The sequence below is a fragment of the Haliaeetus albicilla genome, chromosome 13, assembly GCF_947461875.1.
Source record: "Haliaeetus albicilla chromosome 13, bHalAlb1.1, whole genome shotgun sequence".
Lineage (NCBI taxonomy): Eukaryota > Metazoa > Chordata > Aves > Accipitriformes > Accipitridae > Haliaeetus > Haliaeetus albicilla.
Window position 1 is genome coordinate 20,578,824 of NC_091495.1, and position 26,875 is coordinate 20,605,698.

Here is a 26,875-nt window from a genome sequence, read left to right on the forward strand (position 1 = left end):
TTGGAATTTTTCATTTTAAAACAATAATACAAATTACAGATTACTTAAGTGATCTTTTTAATCCTTTTGAAGACTGAGAAGTAGGTCTTGCAATAGGAATTAAGTGTCAGAGCAAGCAAATCTTTTTGCCTAGACTTCATACTCATCATTGCTGTGATGGCTTTTGGTGTTCTGGATAGACTTCACTTACCAATTGCTGAGACAAGATTTCCACATTGTCTGTTGTCGCATCCCAAAGTTGGAGCAACTCAGGTTCGTGGATTTCCTTTGTCAGAATTAAGGTGAAACGACACCAGGGGAGTTCAAACAACAATCAACATTTATTTAACCTAGCTAACCTTGCCCAAGTACAAGTGAACTTATCAATATGAACCTTGCAACATGTCATTAAGCCACTGTTTGAAAAGAGAAGGGGGGTGTAGAAAAAGAAATGGAAAAAGGAACATGAAATTTATCAGAAGGAGAGCCCTCCCATTGAGTCACGAGGTTCAGAGCAGACCTCCTTGCTTTCTGGACTCCTTCTCAAAGAGGAACCCAGGCTCAGCTAGATCCACTCCTAGTATCAGACTTGGTTAATGGTTTATGTTTAAAAGGATGAGGTGTAGGGACTGTGGAAAAGAGAAAAGGAAAAGAGGGAGAGAGAGAAAGAAAGAAAGAGAGAAGAAAAGGGTTTCATCAGTCCTGGGTCCAGCGTTGGTCCAGCCAGCGCAGAGATCCAATTCTGGAGGGCGTGCACTGAGAACTCATTCTCCCTGCTTTTATAGTGCGTTAGTCGACAGTCTCGACATGCGCAGTTCCCATTCCCAGGGTTCTCTGGAATCCGTCAGTGAGCTGTGTGGTGGGGGTGTTCATTGTGGAGTTGCCTCTCTTTTTCTGCTGGCATGACCACTTAAGATAGAAGCACAGTCCCATCTTCCATGGGGCCTCCTCCTCCAGGCGCATATGCTGTGCTCCTTCTCCTGGTCACTTAAGATAAGGAATTGTGGCTTTGGAGAAGCACAGTCCCACCCTCCATGGCGCCCTCTCCTCCGGATATATTGTCCTGTTCACAAAACTCCAGCGTTTTTACAGAGGCCATTTTCTCCACCAAAGTTCTTTAGCAAATGTTTGAGACATTGACTATAATTTGTCAGACCGTCACATCTGTAATACCTGACAACGTCAAAAACTTGACAATAAGGTTGTTACTATTTCTTTGTCTTTTTCATAATGAAGTTTGGAGTAACACAAAAGGAATTGGAGCACTCTGAGTTCCCTGAGGAAGATTGTCACATTTGTGGTTACAAAACTGATGCACTGAGACTAGTCTGAAGTAAAGCAGAGTTTGTAGCAGTTTGTAGCATGTTTTCAGGGACTGATAAGGACTGTTTACTTTTTCCTTCTGCTGCTGCTGATTCTATGTGAATTATGCCTACTGCCAACAATTTAGAATAATTAGGTCAGAAGGGATCTCTGTAGGTCATCTGGTCCAACCTCCTGAGCAAAGCAGGTCTAGCTTCAAGGTTAGATCAGGTTGCTCAGGCCCTTGTCCAGCAGAGCATTGAAAATGCCCAAAGATGGGGATCCCAGAACCCATCTGGGCACCTGTTCTAGGGCTTGACTATTCTCACTGTGAAGAAAATTTTCCTTATACCCACTTGGAATTTCCCTTCTTGCAACTTGTCACAAGTCCCTCTTGTCCCACCATTGTAAGCTTCTGAGAAGAGTTTTGAGTTCATCTCTGTAACAATCCATTGCATAATGGAAGGTGGTAGTTAGGTACATATATAGCTTTCTCTTCTCCATGTTGTTAGAAAACAGCTCCCTTGGCTTCCACTTGTGTGTGATGAGCTCCAGCCCAAATTAACTTGGTTCTGTCAGGCACACTCCAGTTTCTTTATAGCATCCTTCTACTGGGGAGTCCAAAACTGGAAACAGAACTCAAGGGGGAGAGTTTGTTTTATACTTTTTTTTGCAAATTTTGATGGTAACTGTTCTGTTTGATTCAGCAAAACTGGTGTAGCAGCAGAGGAAGCAGAGTTCTTCATTATACTTAGGCAAAAGCCTCCCTGAAGTCTCGTTAAGCATGAGCACAGAAACAAATGAAAAGTTCTGTGTTCATAAACTTTAAATAGAACAAATGATCTTCACTAGAAATTAAAAACAAAATGTAGTCAGAAAAAACAACCACAATAAAACAACCTCAGTCTGCTTTCAACCTCTGTCTACTGTCACTGGGCTTTATACCACCATTTATATTGTCTCAGAGATATTTAAGGACAAAGTACTGAATGATATTTTAAACTGTAGTAACTACCTATAAATTGTCTAGCTCTCACTTAAGGAATTTCTCACTTGAGGAATATTAAGCAGTTGTAAACATATCTGTCAATCTAAGTGGAATTGTTTGCATGTGTTATACTTCTGTATCACAGCCTATATTTAGGAATTAGACATCTTTTGTGCATGAAGCAAGTCAGTTGAGTGACTGAAAAAGCCAGTATATAACTCTGTAACAGACATTTATTTAAATAGGGATCTAAAATGAATTTTTAAACAAAAAGTTAATTTCTTACCGTGTACGTTTTTAAATTGCCACTAATCATGAATAAATTAGAAAGTGGAAGTTAACTGATAACTGAGTAAGAAAATCTGAGGGGAAAAAACCACATGGCATCACTGTCCTTTAACTACATTCATGTATGAGTCCATACTAGACAGAATTGTTCTGTGCCTGATAATTGATACAAAGTTGTACTGGCAGCTTTTACTTAGCAAGATTGTAAGGGAAGAGGTGGGGTCTTTCTAATGTAACCAAGAAACCAATAATCCACTAAAGCCCCGAGCCTAGTCTTGTTTTCCCCCAATTGTATCAGCGAGTCGAAGAAAAGATGCTACCTCTCTCTCAATACCTGTTTTTTCTTATACTTTCAGACCATCATAGTTGCAGGTACAGGGTTACAGCATTTGTTTGTTCTTCCTCAGTGTTACTGGCAAAGTCCTTACATGTAATGACCATTTCTTATTAACAATTTTTTTCTCTGAACTCTGAGGATTTTTTTATGACTGTCTTATGACTGGTAAGGGAACTTTTAAAATATTGAACCCTTGCTATTTTAATCAATGATTGATTATTTTTTTTTTCATCAGTTTGAAAAAGTCTGAAGGGCAGAATAGAAAGCATGTTATAATTCATTTTCATAAAGTCAAAACTTATTTTCTTGAGCAAGCATCATTACATAAGATTTTGTGTAACAGTACTTGAGTTATTAAGCAGTTTTAAGGTTGTAGTGAAAGTGGAATAATTAAGGAACATTTACTTCAGCTTGCTGGTTTTATTATGTCTCTTTTCCAAAAGAAGTATTAAAATTAAGAGTATACCAAGTTAATTGGAAAAAATAATTTGTAGAATATATGTTGGGAGTTCATAAAGTACTGGAAGTACTCTTGATACATGCAGATATGTTTAAATACCATAGTGTGTTTACACACTTACACCAGCAAAAAATCTGCATCAGATTGTCTCATGCTTTGGATGCCACCTAAAGCTCAGTAAGATTATTGGAATGGTGGTTTTTGACTTGAATAAGATTTGGATCATGGTCTTACTTAATGATACTGTGCAGGTGGAGAACTCTTCCTCAGTGTGTTTTCTAAATCCCTGCTGGTTATTTAATATTTTGTTTAGAAAAATACTGAAGATATTGCAATTTCTGTCTTACAGATTGTCATTCTGGGAGATTTCTTGGTAGTCTGTGTCATAGCTTGGAGGTAAAACTTGAAATTTTTTTGTTTATCGGATCACATTGTGCTAAATTATGTTGCTGTCATAATATATGGTTAGGTTTATATAGCAGTGTGATCTAATTAATCTCCTTAATCAGTTGTGTGCCCAAACTACCTCTACCTCTCACTTGGAAAAGGTGTGCTTTCAATTCTATGCAATATAGAGCACATATTCAATACTTTCTTTGTGTTTAAAAAATGTTGCTGATTATCTTTGTAAGATCAAGCACAAGCTGTTGTGTTTCTAAAAACCAGCAATAATTTTTCAGTGCTTAACAAGAAAAGAAACATTCAGTTCTTAGAGTAAAATGTAAGAACAGATCTAACCTTTTTCTATATTAAAATCATCTTGAAGTGGGCATATAATTAGATTAGAAATTCTACTGCAGAATAAAAGGATAAAGATGATTTAGGACAGTAATAAAACAATACTTATTCACAGATTAGGAGTTGTTTGCCTGCAATTAATGTTATTATTTCATTAAAATTGATATTAACTGTTGTTACCATTTTCTTTTTGGTTTCTGAATATTTCCTTTATTTTTGTTTATTTTTGGTTTTTTGTTGTTTTTTTTTTTCCTCCTCTGTTTTATTCTGACTTCCATCAAGGGAAACCTTGTTTAATGATACCAGCTTTACTAAACAGAGCTGCTTATTACATAAATACTTGTTGATGAATTCAGAATACTTAGCAGGTAATCATGATGTTTCCTCACCAATATTTTGCTTTAAATTGACTTTTCTTACAGTGATTAAAAACAAGACTAAAATTTATCATCCACCACACCTTTACATACAGTGAACAAATGTATATATTGTCACATAGACATACATGTTTTTATAAAAGAAGTCTGTCACAAAGTGTTACAAAATATGCCTGCATGTTTTAACATGTAAGGAAAATGAACTCTCCAAATTTTGTAACACAGTGAAACAAATGTACAAATTTGGACAATTTTTAGTCATCTTATTTTAAAAACTTATTTTTCTCTGTAGCAGGCTTTATAGTTCTGAGCTTGGTATTATTAAAAAAACAAGGCCCTCCAGGAGCTCTGACAAGTTGCAGGAGTAACTTTGCTAAAATATACCGGAGACAGAGTTCTCCAGCAACTTTTTTAGCTAATCTGTCTGGAAGTAGTCTATGAACTTCTGAACAGGGAGCTATATAACATTGCGTAAGTTCATGAAAGATCTTTTCAGCAAAGCCTCTCCTTGGATTATGTGTCTTTGATGTGTTTTGTTTGAAGTAGTAAAGAGACAATTTATTCAACAACACGTCTCCTTAACCATGCCAAAACTCAGTTTCCTGGGAGAAAAAAAAATGCAAATTTCTGGATATTCTGATAACACTGAGGGGACATGATTGAAAATATCCTTTTAATGTATGATTTTTATGTATGCATATTTTAAAGTCTTCACAAAAGTACCATCAATAACCATGTCAATCTGTGTACTTTCAAATACTAAGTTTAACAAAGGTTTGAGATTTTTATTCAGAGAGTCTGAAGAGCAAAGATGCAGACTTTGCCTGGGTGAACTTACGTCTTGCAAAGTAGATTTTTCAGAATAGGCAGAAAATAGCTGCTGATTCTCTACCGACTTTCCTAGTAGAGAATCTGTTCCACTACTGTAGGGGACAGCTTTAATTTGCAGATGAGAATCTTCAAGGATCCTTTTGGTGGACACTGTTTAGAAAATACACTCTCTTCTTGTCATCTCATATCTGGTGTTGCCAACTTTTTTAGGTACTTGTTGTGATTACATTTTGTGATGAAAGGGAGAATGTGTATATTTTCTGCTCACTGTACTAACTCTTCGCATCGGAGAGACCCTTCACTTTGTCAAGGCTAATTCTGCAGTGTTGTTTGTTGTTTTTTAAATAACATTTTATGGGTGGCTAAAGGGTTATGAATCTTTCTATGTTTTTATTTTCCTAAAGGCATTGTGCATCTTAGGTTGAAAACAGTAAGGACATATCTTAAAAATTCCTGAGTATTTAGTAAATAGATATTGGTTTAATTGATTTTTTGATTGATTACGTGTTGGTCCACCTACATATATTGTTACCATTTCAAGTGTCACTGGGACAATGAACTAAAATCAGATTGATAAAGTTTGTTATTTATTTTTAAGTTGAAGTTCTTAGAAGTGGAAAAAGAGCAAAGTGTATCTTTATCAAGTATTTGCTATGACAATAGCTTTTCCACAAGCCTCATTGCTAAAACATCCTGTATTCCCACTGATTCCAAGAGAAGTTCCTTAAAAGAAGTGTGAATTAGTAACATCAGGCATGGATTTTATGTGACTTAATCCATGTAGACTTTATTACATACAGACCTTCAAAATTTATATTGGCTAATATTCAGAATATTATACCCAGATTGGTGGTCACACATCTTCAGTTTTGAAATTTGATCTTTCATAAACATATATGTGTACACATAAGCTTTAGTTCTGTTTAGGTCATAAGTTTCTTTGTGAACAGGCTGATACAGTAGAGACTTTTCCTTTTCAGTGCATCTTCCCATCTCCTCTTTTCAGGAAGTGAGATCATAGTCTTCAGCTTGCTTCTAAGCCAAAGGAGCTCCATCAGTCCTGCTTGAACTCCTAGTCCATTGTCTTTTATAAAGGTGGTTTTCTTCTTAGAAAAGGAATTTATTCTTCATCCTTTCTTCATGGGGTTGCGCTTCACTCTTAGAAGGCTTTGCCAGCAGTTTTGCTGATATTGGTAGTCCTCTTTCCATACAGGCTTCCTTAGCAACTCAAGCAGGCTTTTCTTAAATTGGCTTGGTTGTTGGTTTTAATACACTCTGAATGAAAGAAATGAGTGCTGTAAATATGGGCAGGATGCAATTATATATATAAAATTATACACACCTGCACACATATATAAGAAAGAAGATTGACTTTCATCTTGGATTTTAAAGTGGAATTAAACTGTGGAATTATAACGAGCACTTTCACAGTGCATCTCAGCAATGCAATATTAATATTACCTATAATTACATTGGACTGTGAGAATACATTATTGACATAGATATGTTCACATTTTCTGAACTGTCAGTGTTTTCTGGAAAATTGTTCAGATCTGTGCTGATGCACTGCAATAAATATAAGAAATATATGAATCAAGTAACACAAAGAAAACTCGCTGACTTTTGTAGGTGTTTTGACAGTGTATGGTATATTACATTTTATCTGATGTTTACATGTGTGGTGATCCTAATCAACAGCTTTTTGTGAAGTACACGGACCTCAGGTTAATAGTTTGCAGCCATACCTTTACCACTTTTTTAGACACATTGCAAAGCACACCTTTCTGGGGGAGCCATGTCACAGTAATTGAAATTATATCTCTTTAACAACTTTAAAGAAGAGAAGGAGTAAGAAAACTTAACAACCCAAAATGCTACATCTAGAAGAGCCAAAGAGCAGAGATGTAAAAACAGAAGAGCAACTGTATTGGGTCAGACCAAAGTTCCATCTAGCCCAGTATGTTATGTCTCACAGGGACTAACAGTCAATGCTTGGGGGGCGGGGGGAAATGAAAAAAAATGTGTGAGCATGTAGAGCTACTTCCCCCAAGTATTCTGGTAGCCTTTAGTTGTTTGTAGTTTAGGGACTTTCTGATTTGTCTGTGTTTAGTAGCCCTGAGATAATTTTTTTTTTCATCAATTAGTCCAGTCTCTACTGAAGTCTGTGTGAACTTTTAGCATCCAAAACATCCCATTGCAAGGAGTTTCAGAACTTAACTACATTTTGCATGAAGAATCATCTCCCCTTGCTTGTTTTCAATCTGCCATCTTTGAGCTTCTTTTGACACCCCCTACCTTCTGACAACTCATTATTGTCTTCAGCATTCAGATACTGTGACAGTGGGCACTAGAAATTCCTAAGATAGATGAATGAGGTGTTTTACAATAATAATTGTTTTGATTTTTAACATCTGGAATCTAAAATCTTTATACACTCTGAGCATTTTGGTCTTTGGGAGCAGTTGTTCACTGTAGTTCCTTTCTACATGTTTCTGTTTTTGTCTCCGATATCCTACTGTAATGAATTAAAATAAGCAATTTGGCAACTACTCAGGTCTTTAAATAAATTTTAGTAAGTTGGAGAACCATTACATCTCTTGTGGCACCACACCAGCAGCTATCTATACATGGTTCTTTTCCTCTTATGGAAGGGTTGTTTGCCCCTTTTTATTTTTTAAAATCTTAGCTTATTTATCACTTTTTCAACAAACAAAATACACAAGAATAATTTTAACATTTCTTTTCTTTAGCAAAATTAGTAGGTCTTTAAAGACATAGTAGATGAAATCCAAAGTAGATTTTGCTTCTGATAAGTTTTGTCAAGAAAATAATTCTTTCTTCATTACTTTATTTGTTTTCAAATGCTCCCTTCATATACTTTGTCAGGAGATGCTGGAATTGTGGTAGAACAATTTTGAGATTGATGAATCCAGGAAACACTTTGTAACTGACAGCTGCTGAAAGGAAAGAAAAAAGCATGACAATCTAATCTGATATCTTTATCATATATTCTGTCAACTATAGACTCTCATGAGTTCTGGTTTGATTTGCCATCTGAATATTACAGTCAGTAACTGATTTCATCACTATTTAATTTGTGATTCTGGTAATTTTTTATTCAGTTTTTGTTTGCTTTTACAGACAAGAGAAAATACAAAATAAATGTGTCCTCCGTCATTTTTATCTCATTGTTTATAGCCAGTCAGTGTGAAGCATAAAATCTTAGAGCACTTAAAATATTTTTCAAGCTCAGGGCAGTTCACAATAACTAACAAGAAATGGAATTAGAAATGTGGAAATATATTTTTAGTATTTCTATCTCTTGAGACAGAGCTGTACAAGGGAAGTGCATGGTAGTCAGCTATGAGTATCAATAGAAATTTTAATCATTGGATACCTGAAATTTTACTTCTAATATCAAGGGGAAAATGAAACGTTGTATTCATATTTCAAACATCAGCCCATCAAAGGGGTCTTACTTGGGAAAAATATGACTTTGTCTTCATAAATACTGTAAGAAATTTTGCCATATATTAATAAGAAAAAAATGCTATATTTGCATGTAAAAATAGTTCCTTCAAATTGTACTGACTTATCAGTCAGTACTGATAATTTATGGGACTGGTTTTTGTTCATTGCATTAAAAGCTCCCTCCTTTAGAACAAAATCAGGACCAAAAATCTTGAAATATTTTGAGTCACGACTTAAATTCTGTTTAGTCAGCCATAGCTCCTGAGTTGTATGTCAGCTGCAGCCGAGACCCATGTTTCCTCCACAGCGTGCAGCTGTGCCACTGTCATTAAGCTTATCTACTGTTTGGTGGAAATCAGGTGGAAGTTAATGGTGAGAGTGTGGTGAATTAGAGAAAGGTATTTGAACTAGACTTTTGTTAGGTACTTCTGCAAGTAAAAGAGGTGTGAAAAAAGCTGATTGAGTCTGAATGTCATTTCAACCTATGCCATTGCATAGCTACTATTTCTGTTCCACAGAAACTTGTTCAGAGTTCTAACAGAAAAGTTTGCTTTTATCAATGTGGTTCTGTGTGTTTTCATAGTAAATGAGGATTTTACTACACTGATATAAGCACAGGCTCTCCTGCCTACCCTTATCTAAGCTAGGAATAGTCTGATAGTTTAGTATAGTAGTATTCTCAGAATAAAAAAAAACCTGTGGTATAACTGTATCCTTACATGAGTTTCTAACCACAATATAGTCTTCTCTGTTTGCAATTGAGTCGTATGTAAAATATTTCTGGATTCTTTAGCTGTAATGTGTCAGTGGTCACAATTCCTGACATCTACAGTCTTTTAAGAGACTAAATATCATCCTTGCAAAAAATCATCAGCCAAAGAAGAAAGTATACAAAGGTAAATTAAATAGTAATAAATATGATCAACTAATGATGATTTTCAATAACAGGGTAAGTCAAGGCATCAAAAAGGCCTTTAGTTCTAGATAGTTTAAATTCCACTGAATCTAGAATACATATCTTGAGGTGTATTCTTGTATTACTGAAGACAGCTGCTATGTAATGAAGAATTACTGTTAATTATATTTTGGTTCTATACGAAGTTGATGATAGAAAATGTCATGTCTTATATATTGATTATCTCCCGTTTTTTTATTCTGTAGTGTTTTGGCAGGATATAATGGTACTATCTTTGCATATGGTCAGACAGGCAGTGGCAAAACTTTTACCATCACAGGAGGAGCAGAACGTTACAGTGATCGAGGCATCATTCCCAGGACTCTATCTTATATTTTTGATCAATTGCAGAAGGTATGGGACATTGTTTTCTGTTTATTTTTAATATCTGGTTTACAAATACTTAACTATATTGCAAAAGGTTGTTTTTATAGTAGTGTTAGAGGAAGCCCTAAAATTAATACTGAAGAAAATACCTAACTTGACATGTTACCTTATGCAAGAATACATTGGTAATAGTTTTGGTTACCCGGTTTGTTGCAGTGGACTGAAAATAATGGACATCACTGGAGGGTTTTTTGTAGTTTTAAAAACCATGCTATTTTTAGTTGGTGCAACATACATTCAGATCACATAGCTGGTTCTCCTTGTCTTAACACTTATATTAGCTCCACTCTGGTTTTATATTGTGTGCACGGCCTTACACTCACCACGTACAAAAATTGCTCCGATTCCTCTGTAAACAAAGTGTTGTATAAAAGATGGAGCATTACTTACACACTCTTCATAAGTTACCTAATTTCTTTGTGCTTGACTGATGCTCAAAAAAAACCCAAACCCAACCATAAAACAGTAAAATGAATATTAAGCATTTTTAAATATTCAGCTATTTATTTTACCTAATGCCTTTATTTTACCTAATGTTACTGATTAGCTAGACAATATTATAGAATGATAACACTAAATACATCTAATTATGATGAAAAGCAATTTTTAAAGTCAGTAATGCAAATACTTTAAGTATTTGAAAGGAAATAGATATTCATATTAATTTTCCTTCTCTGCTGTTTTCCTTTTAACTCCAATTATGCACTTGTATGGAATGTTTTTATGTGTATATGGTATTAGTAATAAATGCCTTATTCACTGAATATAGTTGGATAGAAAGATCCTTAGGCACATTTCTTAACATAATTACACATGTATAACATATGAACAGGTAAAGGTGTAAATAATAAAATGTCACAAAATAACAACAACAGCAGCAGCAGCAACAACAACAACAATAATTTACTGTTATTAATTATTCCTATTGTGTTATTTCCAAAATGAAAAAAAGGAAAAAATAAATAATCCTTTGGTCTGTTTTTAAAACAGTATCAGTACCTAAACGCTATTTAACAGTGACTAGAAAAACATTTTCAAAGGTAGTAAGCTGTATTCTGAAAACCAGTTTTGCATGTGCTTTCCATCTGAAACTTTTATTTGAGAAATTTTCACTACACCCATATAAATATTGATTTGGCTTCACAAAAAATTTGGGCAGTAGTAAATACTGCCCAGTATGATTTCTCTGTCTCTTCCCTTTTTCCTCATCTTATAGTATTCTGAGTCTTACAGTTCTGTCCCAGTTATTTCTTAATGTTTTTCTGTTCATTTTTTTAAATACTGCAGAGAAGATTTTCCTGTCACTGATAGCTCAATGCACCTGCTGTTTGAATACTGAATTTGGCATAACACGTCACTCAAGTGTGGTAACTAACCTAAAGCAAAGAGCTATATACGTACTTTTTAGGTGAATCCAATGATGTAAAAATGAATAGTATATTTCAACAACTCTAGCTATGACTGCAGAAGTAGGGGGGGGAACAATACAAAGTATTAAAATAGTTTTGTCATTACAAAAAGAAGAATACCTTGCAGAATTCATAAGTGTAGTTGTTGCAGTTACAAATTAATCAAGCTGATTTACAGATCATTGTACCCAACTGAATTTGAAGTCTTTTACTCTTTTACTTTGAATAAAAAAAAAAGTGTTGTTGCTTCTTGTGCAAAAAAAAAAAAGCCATCATGCCTGGCAGAAAAAGAATTGGTAGAATTTGGGAGAAGGAGAAAGCTGACTGCAATTTAATTGTGTGGTTCTTCTGGATCTACTGTGCCCCCCCAAAAGACAGCCAAAACTTAATTTGGCAGCTTATTCATTTTATGTACAGAAAACATGGCATCAGTTCAGTTTTACAGAAGGCAATAGTGACATTTAAAATACTACAAGTACACTGTAATGTCTCAACATCTAATGACAGAAACAGAATAAATACAAATTATAAAAAACCCCAACTTTAAAAGTCTTACCACACCTGAAATATTTCTTATTATATCCTTACATTAATTTTTCTAAAAAGTAAAGGATAATTGTCAACTGAAATGCTTCAGAAACTCAAATAAGATGTCAGCAACAACATTTCTAATTGAATAGATAAGTTAATTTTAAGTTAGTAATTCCAAATCATAAGTCTTTTGACTGACCTCCAGCCTGCAGTTCAGAAAGAAACCTTCAGTAACATATCCTATTTTTTGCCACATATAAGGGGACTGTAAGAAACAACAATAACTAGCTGATGATACAGTGGTTGGCATTCCAGGTATAAGAACTTTTTTCTAAAGGAGGATGGGGGGGGGGCGTTGTGTGTGTATATGTATTAGGTTATAACCAAAATATTGTAGAATTATTTCAATTTGACATTTGTATGCAATGAAATCAGTGAATAAGTGAAAGGGTGCACCAGAGTAAGCACACTGATTATTGTTCGTTATGTTTACAAGACATTTCATTTTCTTTTAGTGTCTGTAATACTGATATGGGTGAACACAGTCAATCATCCTGGTGCTTTTGTGACTATAGGAAGCAGAAGTGAAGAGAGGAAGAGAGGAGTCTGCTGTAATATGTGTTTTTTCTCTTCATTTACTCCATCAGGCCTATGACTCATTTAAGATTAATCTTCACATTTAAACAAAGCTATTTAGTTAAAAAAATTTAAATATTATTTGATGTTAACATCAATCCTTACATTGTACTTTTATACTCTGACATTCATCTAATACGGGGCACCAATTCTTACTCATGAGGGTATATGTCTCAGTCACATGAACATGCCCTGTCTGAGTAAGGGTTAACAATATTAAGTAATTACCTTGGCACTTTCAAAGTATGGCTTTGGCAGGTAAATGTACACAGCATATTGCAGGTGCACAAAAGCTTGCTCTTGTGGGAATGGAAATGAAAAAAAACCCCAACAAACCAGCCACGTGATGATGTTGTCTTAGACCTTCTACTGCACTCACATGACCCCATGGAGCACTTTTGTGGTGGAAAGTGAACAAGTTGATCTTGCAATTGCCAGCAACATACAGTGTCAACACACCAACATTACTTTCTAGTGCTTATTATGTAATAAAAACAAAATCAGATGAAAAATAACTAGTTTATCTGTCATCTTTTCAGCACATAGTTTCTACAAAAATAAAAATGTTTGTGTTTACATTTTTGGACTGGGTTTTGGATCAAAAGCTCTGCTTAAGTTATACTTGTAGGGATATTTCTGCCTGCCTTCTTCCAAATATTGGGGTTTGTTTTGTACATTTTCTTTCTTGGTGCATCTTAAAGCATCTCTTCTTGGTGTTTTATCTTTCCACCTGCCTTTCTTTTCACACATTTCCCTTGTTTCATTTCTTTTTATCTACAACTGTGCTTTGGAAAGTGCTGATATAGTGGAGAAGAGTCATCTGCCTCTTAACCCTAAGTAGGATAGAACAGGAGAAAATGAATTGAGGAACACAAAATACAAAACTTTTGAAGCTCTTACTTGCACTGAGACACTGCAATTTGAAACCAAGGAAGCAAAACATTTTACCCCAAATGAGAAGCAAATCAAGCCCTTTGTTTTTAAGAACATCTCCTTTTAATTTATTGGTCAGAAATTCTCCTATTTCCACAGCTTCCTGTTTGAACAATTCCTTACTATATTTTTTCCATCCATCTGCAGTGTATCTTTTTAAATGCTGTCCCTTGAAATAGTGAACTGTCATTATAAATAAAAAAACCCATGGCAAATAACTATTCAATGAAAATGAGAAGTTCATATCTCACAGTATTTCGCAAAACAACTGTAGTGGATTGGATTATTAAGCTGCTACTGTGAGTGTGATATCAGTGCTTTCACAGTGGCTTCATCTACTGAAAAGAAATGACTAATTTTCTTATATTTTGGGAATCATAGCCCATTATTTTGAGGTTTATGTTGTTTGGATTTGGCTTTGGAGCAGGAGAAAATTCTGTCTGCAAAACCAAGTTGTGTTAAGTTACATTTTGGCAATGTATTATACAAAAATTTAGGATTACAGCTGACATCATATACAGTGCTTAAATGTTATGATAAAGAGAGTGGAAAGCAGTATGTCACTGATGTTTCTAAATTAAGTAAATCTTTGATTTGTTTTTATTGTTGTTGGTTTGTGGGTTTTTTTAAGCATAGTCTTTCTATCCATAATAAGAGGGTTTACCTCTTTATAATAACGTTCTTTTTTTGTCATAAAAGAGAAAAATGCATGTTGCATGGTTCTGTAAGCAGGCTGCCATGTTCTAAGAGTATACAGACTTTTCTAGATATAAGGAACCAATAAAAAATCCCAGACTAAACTTATGGGCATGGTGGGGTTTGGGGGATTTTTGGTTTGGGGGTTTTTGTGTGTGTTTTGGTTGGGGTTTTTTTATTGTTTTTTTCCTTTTGCTTCTTGAGCCTTTATACATATGGTAATAGAAAACATAAAAGTATCACAAATTGAAAAGATAAACCATACCCAGGAAAAGAAAAAGCAACAGAGTGACAAAGCAACATAAAAGCTGTAGTGATAAATTTATCCTCTGATCTAGCTCTGACTTCTCTTAATAGCTCTTCCTTTTTTCTTTTATTTTTTTTTCTTTTCTTATCCAGGATAGCAGTAAAGTGTATACAACTTATGTTTCCTACTTAGAAATCTACAATGAATGTGGTTATGATCTGCTGGACCCAAGACACGAGGCCTCCAGGCTGGAAGACTTGCCGTAAGTAATAAAAATACAGAGAATCATCAAAACCAGCAGAAATCATTTTCATATGCTGTGTTGCATTGTTTGGGGACTTTTTTGAAACTGTGCTACTAATCTCAGTGTTAGTTAACTCAAAGTACTTTATTTTCTCAATTTTATCAGCACTGTCTTAAATTTTCTTTTATTTTGTATACATAGAGGCTAGGGAAACTAGATGGGAGTAACTGAAGGTGGAAGTACTAAAAATGTATATTGATATTATGCAGAAGACATCTTTTGCAGCCACTGAAAACAAAAGGTAAGGTATACTTGTTTTTCTCATGACAGCCTGTCTCTATATGGTATGCACGTATGTGTGTGTGGCAGAGACATACGCAGCAGGCAGTATTTCCTTGCAACAGTAGGGAGAAAAACTCCCTGCTTCTACTTGGACCTTTTCCTTCAAGGATAATTATTTTTCTAGAATAAGCAATTATGAAATAAGGTAAGTAACAGATAGAAAAGGCCACAAGGAACTCCAAAGGACAATATACTTACTTCAGAATGGATGATTGTTATAATAGTTTTCATTGATAAGACACTAGCACCTACTAATACTTGGAGAAGGGTAATAAATAAAGGTTTGTAGGTCATGAACATGTAAGTATGGTGAAGTTAAAGATCTTATAATTTATAGGAAATCCAAATCCCAGTTTCTAAGTTTCTTCTGAAAAAACAGTTTATAGTCTGTGTTATTCTTAAAATAACTCAGCAAACAGTAAATATGTATAAACAAGTGAGTTGTTGACTGGATTTGCAAATGCTCTTAAATAATGCTGGGAACCATAAACTTTATTATTCAACATGATGGTGACTGAAACACATGAATAGCAATTAAATCACTGCTGATACAAGAACAGGAAAGGAAACGTACTGAAAACTGCCAATGGAGCAATAACAGAAAATCAATAGAATTTCATATGAAAATAGCTAAGTATGTTATTAACATATTAAGCCCATTTTATTTATTTAAAAAAATACATCTTCCAGGTTATGTTAAAATATAGCTTTAGTTTTCTGCACAATATGTGGTATCTAGGACACATATCTACAAAAAACTTTCAAGACTGATCTTTGTAAAACAAGCTAGTTTCGAGATAAGGAAGGCAGCAGACAAACTCAAAGTATGAGAATGGGGCTGTAAGTTGGTCTAATTGCTTCACTTTCTTCATCTGTAAAATGGAACTAAATTTTATTACTTTATGACACATTGGTGCTATAAGGACTGTCTGTATTTACTGATGTCTTTCAGGGCAAAGTTTAGGAATTTAATTTGATTTATCTGCTTCCTGTGCTATGCAGAGTAAAATTTTAAATCAGAGGCTAATTTCAATAAGAATTTAATTTTTGTGCCCATTTTTACAGGTGCAGATTTTCTTCACAGTTGTGTGTAAAAAACCAGGCTGTTACACTTTTAGTCAGCTTATAAAAGTTAATGCTATTAAGTTATTAAAGTTTATTAAATGATTAATTTCATTTACTATTTACAATATTTTATTTGAACTCATTCCATTTATTCATTTTATTAAATTGAATTTATTCAATTGAACTAAATTGAATTTGATTAATTTAATTGCAACTTTATTTGAAACAGTTATTTGGCAGTCATATGCCCTACAAAATATGTCACTTTTTAAAACTAGGTTCTGAATATTTACTAATAATCATGAATTTTAGAATCTCAAAATTTGTTTATGTATGGTGATTCAATTAAGCTAAAGAATAACTCCTGTTATGTATTAGTCTATTTTAAAAAAGTAAAAGTTGACAGATAATTTAGTTGTGAATTAGGGATAAAGCACACTGGGATAATCATAATTACCTGTAACTTATATAGTGTATACTATTCCAGGATGGGTTTTAGTGAGATAATAAATTTTTCTCTGCAGAGTAACTAATCTTAATAAGTGCTTAATGGTTTTACTATACAGGGTCATTATTTTTTCCAGCACATCATTTGTCAAAAAAATATGTACTGTACACTAAAACTATACCTTCACCACTCATATATAGCATTGTATAAAAGTATTTAATTAATGAAATATTTTTTGTTTATTTTTTAAGGTAGTAATTTAGGGATTCAAAATTTAAAAATATATATAGTGTCATTCTGGGCTAAAAAGGGAGTACAAATTGCAGGAAAGGGTAGTTGCATGATTAACTACATTTTAGTTACTTGGTTAATTTTTGTAAATTACAAAGTAAGCAGTAGTTACATATAAGTAAATAGTAATCACATATTTTAAAATATATCAGATGTTTATTACCTAATACATATTTCATTTTTCTGAGAATTTTATGTGCTTAAGACCTTCTTAGATTTTAGTGGTAGTAAGCAAAATACAGAATAATCTAACTTCCTCAAGTTTGTTTGAAAGCATGTATTTAATGAGAATATTAAAGAGAACTTACGTTTTTTGTACCTTAAAAGGGTCATATTATGCATAATTTCCTGTTGATCTTCACAGTGGATCATCAAGGTTTTGAGCACCATACAAAGCCAAATGCAGGTTTTCTATGCTTGGGTAGATATTAGCAGTCTGTGCTGATGCACTCCCAAGTATATAAGATAGAGAAGAAAAGTGTTGAAGAAATGTGTCATTTTAGAAGAGTAAGCAAAAGATAATTAGCCTCGTAAAGTATGCAGATTGTTTTGGAACAGTATTGTTATCCATATTCCTGCAAAAGAAGGGGATGTAATTTGAATCAAAGATATGTACTTCTCCATAGCAAACTCTATGTTAATGACTTTACAATATCAGTTCAATGGAAGGAATAAACACAGAGTGACGGCATTCAGGTAATAGAAGTTATGAAAAGTGCACAACAGACTTGTTGATAGTACTTGAAAAACGAGATATTAAAATTGTATTTGAAGTTTAAGGCAAAGCAAATACTAAAAATTTTAAAAATTGCCCATTGCATCTAATCATTTCATGATTAGTTTTGGAATCTTAGCTCCTGAAGTCAAGGTTTTTTGTGTAGGCATCCTTTGTATATTCTGTAAACTATTAAATTTTTATCTTAATACTGCTTAATCATTTCATTAGAGTCTGCCAGGTGACAATGGAAGAGGCTGTCACAGAAAATCACTAGTTTTCTGGAAGTAAATTCCTGACAAATGTGTGAATGTATTTCATATACCTATATATCTGTTTATATGTATAGTTTATATAGATTCATATACAGAATTACATAATTATTTATGTATGCATAGGTAGAGATATGTATACATATATATTTATATATGTATACATAAATATATATCATGTTTCTAATAGGTACGGATATTTATACATCAACTAAATTTGGTTTTGAAATCCCATTGAACTTTTATTTTCACAGAAAAAAACCCAGTTATCAGGATGTTCAGTTGTAATGATATTACATGTAGCCCATAGAAAATATCATTTTATATACCTTAATGCTTCTTATACAATATGCCTTAGTTTACAATTGTAACTTGTTTTGCTTATGCAAAGCTGACAGTGTTGCAGTTTTGTGACACTGTAGCTGAAACAACATATACAGATGCAAATATATTTGAAGAATCTTACTTGCTAGAAAGCAAAAATTGAATTTAATATTGACAATCTAATTCTGGTTGTAACTGTAGAGTGTTCCATGTTTATACAAGGAAATAATGAATGTTTTCAAACATGTAAAAAGTAAAAACTATTGCTATAAAATATAGCTGGTAGAAGACTATTTGAATTCTTACTGCTATCCCTTGTTTTCATAAAAGATTGCAGGACTGTTCAAATTAGGAAAATTTTTCTGAAGCTCTTCATTTGCTCTGTGGTTATGCAGGAGGCTTTCTCCTCTAGCAGGTTTTGTGTTGTACAGTGCATTTGTAATTTATATAACTTATACTTAAATTATATAACTTTATATAATTTATATACTGAATCAAACCAATTTCACTTTAGTTATAACCTACCAGTACACATTCTTCCTAACTAGTTTGTATTATTTATTAAGAAGTAAGAGTTTTATTGGCACTGAACAATAAAACAAAAATAAAGACTGAGGTTATAGAACATTAGTCATAGATTAAGTCAGGACAACCAATAAGTTACTGCTTTACCTGTCCAAACTATGACAGGTGACACTTTTGCATGTGAAGGCAAACTAAAATTGATGTAATTTTACGTTAAAATGTCAGTCTTTAAACTGCAGTAGGTGAAGAGCTACTTCACAGCAAGCTCTGACAACTATTAATCAAGAGTGATGTGGCCAGGGGAAAATGTAATCTAAACTTCCAGCCAGCATAAGTGATTCCCCATTTTTGTGTGAAGATTCTTTAAAGTCCGCTTTGATAGGGAAAAGTACAAGATTTAGTATGATGTTGGCTGACTTTTTAAAAAAAAAGCAAAACAAAAGAACCAGGTAATTCATATTGAATCCTCTGAGAATTCATTAGTAGCTTATGCTCCAGACAGATGAAGTTTATTTGAGGTATAGATTAAGTGAACTCAATACCATAAAAAGGAAGACACTTTAAGGTAAGACCCAATTAACTTCAAACATCAACAATGATACCTAAATCAATATAAATTAGTAACACACAGAACTGTTATGTTCCATAAGGGCAGTGTAAAATATTTTCACTTAAAAAAAAAATCTATAACTGAATATTGGTTAACTACCTCAGATGAGTTTATACTCTTCTATTTCTCTACTGCCCTCCAAGGGCTGTAAGAGTTACCAAACTACTGACATGCAAAGCTAAACCAACTAGTATAATTCCTGTGCTACTTAACAAAGAAGGAAAAAAAAAGGAATCCTTTTCAACATATAGGAAATATATTTTATTCAGTCTGATTTTTTGATTTTTTTGATGCAGATAAACCTGTTGCCTGTCTCCAAGGCTCAACAGTGTTAATGTAAGCCCTTCTTCTTTTTAATGGCTGTACCAACTATGTAATCTAGAAACCAGCCACCATCCGTAGGTCTTCAAGAACTGTTTTCAGTTTTCTGAGAATTACCAGTGTTTTAAAATTTCTAAGGCTAATAATAACATTAGCTTACTCTGTTCATATGGAATACGTTCTTTCAAAATGAAGTATTCAGTGTGTCACTACTGAATACTAAAGGTTAGGAGAATACAAAGGTTTGTAAACTTAAGCTTTTCTGTTTTATAATGAGGACACAGCTGAAAACTGTTCTTAATCATTTCTTCAAAGATTATGTTTAGTTCATTACAGTTCAAACAAATTACACTTTAAATGTGTAAAATAACTTCAGTATACATTATGTATTGTTCATTCCCATCCAGATTTTATGTTGATTTGTTTCATGAAAACCAGTAGGAAGAAGTCAGTGAAACTTTTCTAAGGTCACTTTTCTAAAGGCATTGGATGAGTAAATTAATTCAGTTCAGATTATTGCTGTGCTGTTCAAGGCAACTTTACTTTTGAATACCAAAGTATTATTTAACAAGTATTTTTTTCTGAGTGAGATTATGGCAGTTGCCTGCAAATTCTAACAGATCTTATATGTTTTGTTTGTACATGAACCACCAATCTCATTGTTTCAGTTCTGACTCTTTGCTCTGCACAGTGGGGTGAGGGGGGAGAGAGAGCCAGTGCAGGGCTATTTCTAGATCTCGGTAAGAAAGGCCTGACAACAAATGGTTTAATAAGGTAATTGCTTTAGTAAGACAGAATAAAAGGAATATAGATGGCAAGTAAGTCAAACATCCCATCAGATGCTGGGCACCCTGTGTTTGTGCAGCACTGGACGGAGCCTGAATGGATTTGCCTGCGGCGCACTGCTCAGAGCAGCACAGATCCTGTCCATGGAGAGAATCTCTCCCCTTTGCTCATTTGAGCTATTAAGTTATATAATTTCCTTACAAGAAAACAGCTCCATTTCTAAAAGGTGTTCTCATGAGAACTTATTGTGGCATTTTTTGATAAAGGCAAGGCCACACAGGTGATGCGATGATCAGGTGGGAGCTGCCTGCAGGGTCTTCTGTTACAATGTCCTGGCTGAATTTATCCTGCAGCCAAGGGGTCTGTGCAGCACGACACAGGCCTGAATGCCATACTGTCCGTGCAGCACAGCACAGGCTGTGCCTTCACAGGTTAACTGTTATGTGGATCACTAACTCCTAAATGTGCAACAGTCTCTCGGTCAGTATCAATACACTTATACGTCCATAAAGTGTAGAACAAGCAAAACGTGTTTTTCTTGTCTCGCATGTAGAATTTGTTGGAGACAGTGGGAAGGATTTCCCACCACAATATGATGTCAGAACAGTCTTCACCAATACTTATTCGTAGTTCTGTCATGTCTCACAAGCTAAGGAGATCATGCTCTAGGTCTATACTTGAATAGAAAATCAAATCTGTGCTATTGAAAGCTGTTCTGGTGGCTGAATAACTTTATAACCTTGCCTCTTGAATTAGTGTTGACTTTGTCTTCTGATTTGGTATTCAGGGAGCTATAATTCTGAAAGATAATTTTTTTCGGATGATATAAAAAATTATGATCTTGGTCATTCTTTCTTAAAATCTAAAGCTCCTTGCAACTTCACAGAAAGATTAGCTATAGTTATCCATTAGTTTATTCTGTTCTTCTGGACAGACTCCAAGATGCATGCTTGCTGCTTTTCTCTGTTAGCCTTTTCCTAAATTTATTATTGGCTGTTGTCGTGGTTTAACCCCAGCCAGCAAGTAAGCACCACGCAGCTGCTCACTCACTCCCCCCCATCCAGTGGCATGGGGGAGAAAATCAGGAAAAGAAGCAAAACCCATGGGTTGAGATAAGAAAGATTTAATAGAACAGAAAAGACGAAACTAATAATGATAATAACACTAATAAAATGACAACAGCAATAATGAAAGGATTGGAATGTACAAATGATGCGCAGTGCAATTGCTCACCACCCGCCGACCGACACCCAGCTAGTCCCCGAGCGGTGATTCCCCGCCCCCACTTCCCAGTTCCTATACTAGATGGGACGTCCCATGGTATGGAATACCCTGTTGGCCAGTTTGGGTCAGGTGCCCTGGCTGTGTCCTGTGCCATCTTCTTGTGCCCCTCCAGCTTTCTCACTGGCTGGGCATGAGAAGCTAAAAAATCCTTGACTATAGTCTAAACACTACTTAGCAACAACTGAAAACATCAGTGTTATCAACATTCTTCACATACTGAACTCAAAACATAGCACCGTACTAGCTACTAGGAAGACAGTTGATTCTATCCCAGCTGAAACTAGGACAGCTGTATAGTCTTCTCCTCATGCTGAAGTAGTATCACTATATCCTGCTAATGTATTGTCATAGAACGTATGTATCCTCATATATTTTTTTACGTCATCATGATTAATTTTTAAATGTCTATAAAGTTTTTGAGATTATTTTAGATTTCTTTAAATCTAAGCCCTAGAGACAGATATAATCATAGGAAACTTGATTTTTAAAATTGTCATTTGTTTTCAAAAATATTTTAAGTCTTTTTTAATTTATGTTACACAAATTAATGAGATGGTATTAATTAAGCAAAGAAAGCTTTGACTTCATTGTTTGCCAGTAACAGGAATTTCATAAATGAAAGCATTCAATGTGTAAGGCTCTCTTATGTTAATGGCAGCTTAGTTAGTGCAGGAAAGGGCCTGAGTTAAAAACAGTATAAAAAACGCTGATCCCATCCTACAGGTTTCCTAGTCAGCTACAAATTCCATCCATTAAGTCAAATGGAAAGATTCTTTGTTTATAAAGAAAACAAAACCTTGTCTCTGCCTTCTTTCAGTCATTATGGATAATTTAACAGAGCTTTTCCACTCCAAGATGCAAGTTAGGGCTATGAAATGTAAAGATTTCACTAATATAGAGAATGTTCTATAGAAATCTATTATCATATTATACAGTAACTTTATAGCACTATAAAATAAATCATTTTGCTATCATTTTGGAACATGTCTTTCTGAGGAAGTTTTGACAGATGCCTCAAGTTGTGCAAATTTAGACTTCCATCTGGAAATCCTCCTAATAGCTACAAGGCCACAGTATAGGAGGCTGTCACTGGTTTGCGATGCCCCCACTGTCTTCTTTCTGATATAATAATCCTCCAGAGCTTTTCATCCAAACTAATATCTTTGTTGTCTGGAAATTATTTATAACCATTGATCAGAATGTAGTCTGAAAAGATCCTTAAAAGTTTAAATACTATGCCAAGTGTGCATGGTAAACCAACATTGTTTTCCTAAATGATAAAAAGTGGCAGATGATGCTTACCGTGCAATTTCGAGATATTAAAATTAGTCAAAGCACCATACTGTAATCAGAAGCACTCTGGGCTTTAGCATGTGATGCACACACAGATGGAATGGGGTACAGAATACAACTTGACATTATCAAAACATTGTTGTGCCAGAGCATAATTATGCTTTTGGGTTTATGCTCTGAATGGGGGAAGTTGAGTTTTGTGACTGTAACTAGTGTTGTCTTACCCTACCATGCAAAAATAAGGCTAAAAGTGGGAGGTAATCATACTTGGTAAAACAATTGTTATGACTACTAAAGAAGCATTGTGTGTACTTTTACATGTATTTTTTTCTTGAAAATAGTGAGTGTATTGCAATGTGTTTAAATTATTTCTGTATAACCATTCCAATGTTTTGACCATCAGAGGGTGAACTACTTCCCTGATACTTAAGAGTAATACTATGGAATGCTGCTTACTGCTCGATTTGATTCTGTCAGTTTTGGGGAAAAAAGACAAGCAAAGCAGAACAAAACCCAACCTGTGTGGTTTTGAAGCAGCTTGGAGTAATTAACATGCAAGAACTATCTAGAGATAAAAACTCAAGCCCCATACTCCCTCTTGTGGTTAACCTTGAAGAATATGAAAAGAAATATATATATACACGTACAAATACATGTATATATATGTGTATATGTATATATAAAGTATTATCTATACTTACAGGAAAAAAAATTGGTTTTAAAAAAACCAACCTTAAAACTTCTCAAAAAGTTCTTATCTGCTTGTTGTAAGTTGTCTCAGGACATGTAATTCACCGTGAAGGACGTGTCATTCTTCCTCAGAATTAGTGTACTTCAATTTTAACAGAGTCTTCACTCTGAGAGTTTTCCAAATCTAGTGATGCAACTACTTGGCTTCCATGTTGGACACTATAGAATGTCCTAACTTAGAACACCCTAATGGCTACTCAGTAAAGCCAATAAAGTTTAACTCTCAGTAACCTGATCAAAAGAAAAAATTCTTGTGTAAAAGGGCTATTTAAAGAAGTGAAAAGGAGTTTCAGTAATATTTAGTAACTCTCCTGGAGCTTTTGCCATATCCTTGTTACTTCCATCTAACTTCGTTTTTCTGAACTTTAAGGCTTAAAGAAGTAGAACTAAGAGCATTTCTAACCTCAGTGGAAATAAATAAAATCATTCCATTTGCTTGCTTTTAATTTAAGAAAGGGATCATTTACATTTGTAGTTATTATCATTTGAGAAGAATGAAAAGAGAAATAATCTTGACAAATGCAAAGTTATTAGAAACATGTTGGCTACAGATACATTGATTCTGAAATATTCCATGCCTATTTGTTCATCAGGATTATGGTATGCTTTATTTATCATTTGTGCTTAAGTAGCTGTGGTAATGGCAAACAACCCCCTACTTATTATTTGTGATGATACATCTAACCTCTTGCTCTTGAGATTTTACTAGATCTCATAAAAAATCCCAAAGCTTTCTCTAATAGTTATAGATTTTATATATTCCTTTTCTATGTGGAGGTTTATAACAAAGGAATGAAAAGGAGGTGACAGAGAGTTAAAAAAATATTGAGCACTTCCTTTAATGTGCATCATTTACTCTTTGTGTTTTTAGTTCTTTTATTATGATTGGTTTGGGGTTTTAGATGTCACCTTTTAGGTGCAATTGAAATGAAAGTGCAGAACAAAGATAGCCTTACAACAATTCTAGTTTTCATTTTGGGGTTGGTTTTTGTTTTTTTTTTACCATGTAGAAAAGTGACAATAATGGAAGACCCTGATCAGAATATTCATTTGAAAAACTTGTCTCTTCAGCAAGCAACCAATGAAGAGGAAGCCTTAAACCTACTCTTCTTGGGAGACACCAACAGAATGATTGCTGAGGTGAGAATTGCTGCTACAAATCTTACCACCATCAGAGTTAAAATGGTCATAAACTTCTCCACATAAGGTGTATATTTTGGAAGTCCTTGGAGATAAATAAGTATCTGCTTTCTGAGAGTATTTCCACAGTGAAATTAAATAAGCATTTCTCTGATGATAGCTTTCACTTTGCAAAGAGCTTTCTGTTTTTCCTTAGCGAATCTGATTGTTAGTTGTTGATGTCATAACTTAGTGCAATTAAAATAAGTAAGAAAAAAAAAATTTCTCATAAACCATAGACTGACTTTTGAATGTGGTATGTATCAACATAAATACACATTTAAAGATTAGAAAACATGGCCTTACAAAGCATTGTCAACCATTCCCACAGAAATGCTAAATTGCCTTTTAAGTAATTACAGTAAGAGTTAGAAGTCCCCTCTTTTTTCTTCTTATTGCATAAACATGTGGTGTTATGTGTAAATAAAAAAAAAAACAAAACAAATGGCAGTGTGAAGCACATTCAAAATAAATATTTGCCAGTATGCAAAGACAAGGGTGGTTTTACTGATTCTGGAAAATTCAAATTAAGTGTTTCCATATCCAAAATCTGTAGGGCTTCTTTTTCCTTATCTTCCTACTTGGAAATGGAATGTAAATATAAAAAGTGTATTGTATAATGTGAGCACTGTCAATGTGTCTTTACTACAACACAGCTAATTCTATTTTAGAAATTTGTGGGTTTTCTTCCTCTGTCTGACAAAAAAGATACATAGTAAATCAGTGACCAGAAAGACATTTGAAGTATATGAAATAATGAAGTAGCTCTCTGCTCCTGCTGACTGACCATGAACACCTGGGCACAGGGGAAGAAGTGTTTGATTTCAAAATGTAAATAGGCAAAAAACCAATTTGTTCTCTCTTTCTCAAGGGAGACTATTTCAGCAGTGACATTTTGAGAGGCAGAAGGATGTTAAGGCAAGAGATAATCAAGCTGTGCTTAAGGGCTGCTAGTAAATATAAATATTGAGTTAAGGAACCATCTGATGGTGTCGAAATGGAAAAATTGATACAATTTAGAGGAGAGGAACTTGAAAAAGTGTAATAGAAGAGACAAAAAGACAACACTGCGTTCAGAAACCTGAAAACCTATCATGATAGTTGGTAATGAAAGCAGAAAAAGAAAGTTCATTGCATGGAGAAAGATCTTCAGGAAATCTCTGATCAGTTTAGAGGAGCTGTGTATGAAAATGAGACAGAATATTTAAAGAAAGGTGTGCTGCTGGCTGACAAGGTCATAAACCAGCAATTGTAAAGGGCAATTGCATTACATGTTTGGAAAACCTTGCCTAAAGAGAAATTATATCCCAAACACTGAAAGTCATGAACAAATAGCAGGACTAATGAAGATGGTAAGTCATTAAAGGTCAAGATGAAGTAATGCTCAGTAAAACTATAAGAATATTCTTAATGGGTCATACCAAAGGTATGTCAGCTCCAGTTTCCTGTTTTGAACAATGGCCAATAGCAAATGTATAGGAAAGAGTAAAAGATAAACCAAGTAAATAATGATACTTAAAAAAAATAAAATCCTAATCTTCATTAGTTTGTGTTTCAGACTATTTATAGCTAATAACTTTTGCTGTATTTTTTCTTTACATGAATTTGCCCAGATGCTCTTTTTAACCTCAGCAAATTTTTATCATGAAAACACATGTGACACAAAGTTCCATGACTTAACTGAGTTGTGTGAAGAAAAATCTCCTTTAGCTTATTTTTTAACTCACAACTTGGTAGTTTTATTTGGGACATGCTAGTACTTGCTAGAAAACATAAGAATAGACATGAGAATATGTGGGACCCCAGCTGTAGAGAATTCACTAATCTGAGTGGCTTGGGCTAGCAAATGCTATGCCACTGT

At 34.2% G+C, this 26,875-nt stretch overlaps 1 protein-coding gene across 1 annotated transcript in view; it reads left to right on the forward strand.

Moving 5' to 3' along the window:
* KIF6 (kinesin family member 6) overlaps positions 1 to 26,875 on the forward strand; it is a 185,482-nt gene that overhangs the window by 16,111 nt on the left and 142,496 nt on the right. The window contains exons 4-6 of the mRNA XM_069800369.1: positions 9,933 to 10,080; positions 14,718 to 14,827; positions 24,846 to 24,975. Coding sequence (XP_069656470.1) covers positions 9,933 to 10,080; positions 14,718 to 14,827; positions 24,846 to 24,975 — 388 coding nt within the window. The remainder of the gene's footprint in view (positions 1 to 9,932; positions 10,081 to 14,717; positions 14,828 to 24,845; positions 24,976 to 26,875) is intronic.